The sequence below is a fragment of the Brassica oleracea genome, chromosome C5 (genome assembly GCF_000695525.1).
Source record: "Brassica oleracea var. oleracea cultivar TO1000 chromosome C5, BOL, whole genome shotgun sequence".
Lineage (NCBI taxonomy): Eukaryota > Viridiplantae > Streptophyta > Magnoliopsida > Brassicales > Brassicaceae > Brassica > Brassica oleracea.
This window is the reverse complement of record NC_027752.1, coordinates 36,244,245-36,247,735: the sequence shown is the minus strand read 5'-3', so window position 1 is coordinate 36,247,735 and position 3,491 is coordinate 36,244,245. Positions and strand designations below refer to the sequence as shown.

Here is a 3,491-nt window from a genome sequence, read left to right as displayed (position 1 = left end):
TCTTCCAAACTAGGCGAAACAGAAACTATAATTGAGAAGAGGACTTAAGAGTATACTGTATGAGGAGTTGGGTAGAGTCGAAGAGAATGATCGTAGTTCCAAATGATAGGTTGCACCATGAGAGGTAGAGGACATAGGTGGCTCTGGTGAGTTATTGTGTAGACAAGCATAAGGATTAATGCTAAAGGATTCATTAATCTGAGGTTCAGGGGTTGTTTCTAACCTGTGGAATGTACTTGACGCATGTCATGGAAACCTGAATCGAGCTATAAAACAACAATAAATCATACAGAAAGAGTCAGATTAGCATTAAAAGAGAGATGGGTAAAAGGCAGGGAGGGGAAAAGAGAGCAAACTTGAAGATGGTAATGAGCCAGAGCCAAGAGTGCGAAGGTAAAGCAATGAAGAAACAGATAGCTGCAAACCCCCAGACAAGAACCACAAGACCTGTAGCAAATCTGGATACTTTCTGAGGTCCACGCTGCGAGCATTGTTAAGTCACATATAAACAAACCATCAGAGACAGAGAAACAAAGCAGACATTCCAAAAAAAAAAAAAAGAGAAGCAAACTAACTTCATAGATAAAGATCTGGAAGAGTGTAAGAGCTGTGAGTACAACAGCATGGATTGAGAAGGCAACATCATTAGCAGCCACATGTATCATCTGCACATTTAGAGAAAATTATTAACATAATGACTCTAAAGAAACAAACTTTCTTGAAGAAATGGTACCAAAACGTAACAAAATGATTCTTTTAAGAATATATCATGTAGCAGTGTAATGAAAATTCTCAAAGGAAGAAACTTTATGGAAGAAAAGGATACCACCTCTTGATCGCCATAAGTATCAAAGTACTGTTTTTGAATGATGGGGCTGAAGTAGAGGCAGGCGTTGTAGATCATATACGACGAGTGCTTCGTCAAATTCAACAGCACGAAGTCGAAGTTCAACCCAACCACACTATCGGTCAAAGAGAACCCAATTTCAAAACGAACAAATCAGGAGAGGTAAAAGGATGAGATTGGGGTTACCTTTTCCTGCGGAAATTCAGAATCAGCTGAGGGTAGAAGCTAATCGACCACGATGGAACACAGTGGCAACAGAAGAAAATAGCACAGATCAGATGAACAAACCTCCGAGTCCGTCAGAGAGACTTCACCACCCACATGATCTGAGATTTCGACCCTTGTTTCCGTCATGGGAGATGATGACCCGAGCGAGGAGAGATTGAGAGAGAGCTAGGGAGGAGAGAAAAAGAGCAGAGTAAGGGGACACGTGTATCAAGGATCAGTACTTCCAATCCTTCTTGAAGGATTGATCCGTCAATAGGTAAGCCAAAATATTATTATTATATTTCATTAATCTTAAGAATTGATGCTAAGGATTCATTATGGACCACCGTTGTGGATGGTCTTATTCTTCAGATATGAGAACTATACTAAGTTACTAACTCAAACTCAATTATCTTCACCACTACCAAAGAGCTTCATCTTAGACAATGGCGTCCTCAAATACCCTTCAACTTCAAACTTCTTTGGCGAAAGCTCTCTATACTTCGCAAACTGCTCCTTGGCTTCAGCATTCTTGTCAAGCAAGCTATAAATCATACCTCGACAGAAATACGGTCTGAAATCCTTAGGATCCTCTCTCGTCAGCTGCTCGTAGCTCTTCAACGCTTCATCCACATTCTTCTGCAAGAACTGTATCTGCGCAATGATCAGCCTCACGTCTCTAATCTCCTTCACCATATTCTCAGCTTCAGCTACAGCCAACGCGTCTTCCAGCCTCTGCAGCACCGCGTCTCCTTCCCCGGACCTGTCCATGAGCAACGCGTTCTCGAACAAGGCCTCGAACGAGAGTGGGTTTCGTTGGAGAATTTCCTCGAACACTTGGCGTGCGTTTTCGGTACGACCCATTTCACCCAATAGCCTCGCCATTAAAAACTTCCACTCTGTTTCCTCTGGCTGTGCGGTTACGAGCTTCTCTAAGAGCTTGAGAGCTTCTTCGTCTTCTCCGTTCTCTAGCTTCTGCTGAAGCAGTGATCTCAGCGTTTTGACCGCCTCTGGAGTGGATTCTAGAAGCTCGGTTAATGGCGAAGTGGGTTCGATCTCAGACGAATTTTTCTCTTCTTTCACTTCCACGGTGGTCGTGACCGGATACCCTGCTTTCGCCGGTAAAGTTGAGAGCTTTCCGGTCATGGAAACAGCAGCTCCGATCAGAATCGCCGATTTGGCAAAAGATTTGAGCTTTTCGTGAAAGCAGTAATCCGAAGAACCATTCTTGCTAGCTCTGATGCGCAGAGAGACGAGATCACGACGGGGAACAATATGTCCGGCGGCCGGATGAGATTTAACGGAGACTAAAGAGAAAGCCAATGAAGAAGGAAGCGAGGAAGGAGCTGAGAGAGACGTGAACATGGTTCCAGCGTATCGTATGAGTGGCTGGAGAGTGGAGAAGCGAGCTCACAATCCAACGAGGTAGGCGGCAGCGATTTTCGGATGTGACAAGGGTTGTGTTCACTCAAGTCGACTACTAATCCATTCTCATAGCCGTAAATTATATTTGGGCTTTTCTCATATATGATGGGTCTGTCAATAATTGGGCCTTATCCCATATATCCGAAATATTTATAAAATCATCAAAATTAACTCAGAAGTTTGTATTGAATCAATTTTTTCACTTGATTATTTTCTGGAAATGGAATCGAAAATGTTATCTTGAACTTGTTTTGCAACACTCATCTCTTGCTGATGTGCTTGCACATTCATAGCCCACCCTATTGCACCAATTAATAGTAGTAATATTTAGACCACCATTGGTTATAAAAATACGATTTATCACCACAAAAAGGAATAATAACGAAAGAAAGCAAATCAAAGTTTCATATGCTAATCAAAAACATAGGAAAAAAGAAAAAGTAAAAAACGATTTATTAACGAGTGGATGTATTTGTAGCAGTGTTCTAAAAAACGGCCTAGACAACGCTTATACGTGCCGCTAGATTTTATAAAATTATGCCGATTACTTTTTAAACCGCATAGACAATTATAACATTATAATAATGAATAATGTATAATTATTATTCATAAATTATAATATAAATTCTTATGAAAATAAAGTAATATAAATTTTATAATCAATAAATAATGATTAGGTGATGTCCCGTGCTCATGCACGAATATAAATATTTATGAAATAAATAAACTATAGTAACTAATCAATATCTTAATTATATTTAAATTATTTTATAATTAATCTGTACAAATATTATTTAAATAAATATTTTTTTATTTTTTAGTTACATATGATTTTGTGTAGAATATTTAGTCAGTTCAGTTTCAGAATATGCTGTATTGCATTTACTTTTGATTAATTTGCTAGTTGCTTTTAGTTTTTTTTTTACTATCTTATATTTCAAATATATTTTGATAAAATTATGCATGATTTAATTGGTTTGGTTATTTTATTATGTGTATATTAGATTGTAGG

At 38.7% G+C, this 3,491-nt stretch overlaps 2 protein-coding genes across 2 annotated transcripts; both read right to left on the bottom strand.

The window, feature by feature from the left end:
• LOC106292177 (cystinosin homolog) lies at positions 1 to 1,146 on the bottom strand (the record flags this gene model as incomplete). Its single annotated transcript, XM_013727796.1, has 6 exons — positions 1 to 143; positions 224 to 266; positions 357 to 481; positions 576 to 665; positions 830 to 962; positions 1,034 to 1,146. Coding segments are annotated over 6 exons (603 nt in total), but the record flags the coding sequence as incomplete, so codon positions are not given.
• Positions 1,147 to 1,459: 313 nt separating this feature from the next.
• Positions 1,460 to 2,419, bottom strand: LOC106292787 (protein SLOW GREEN 1, chloroplastic-like). The gene has a single exon (XM_013728441.1). The coding sequence runs from the start codon at positions 2,417 to 2,419 to the stop codon at positions 1,460 to 1,462; it is 960 nt and encodes a 319-aa protein (XP_013583895.1).
• Positions 2,420 to 3,491: the final 1,072 nt, after the last annotated feature.

Bases quoted from the DNA above. Each gene is read 5' to 3' on its own strand.
- LOC106292787 (XM_013728441.1), bottom strand. From the start codon at position 2,419: ATGTTCACGTCTCTCTCAGCTCCTTCCTCGCTTCCTTCTTCATTGGCT.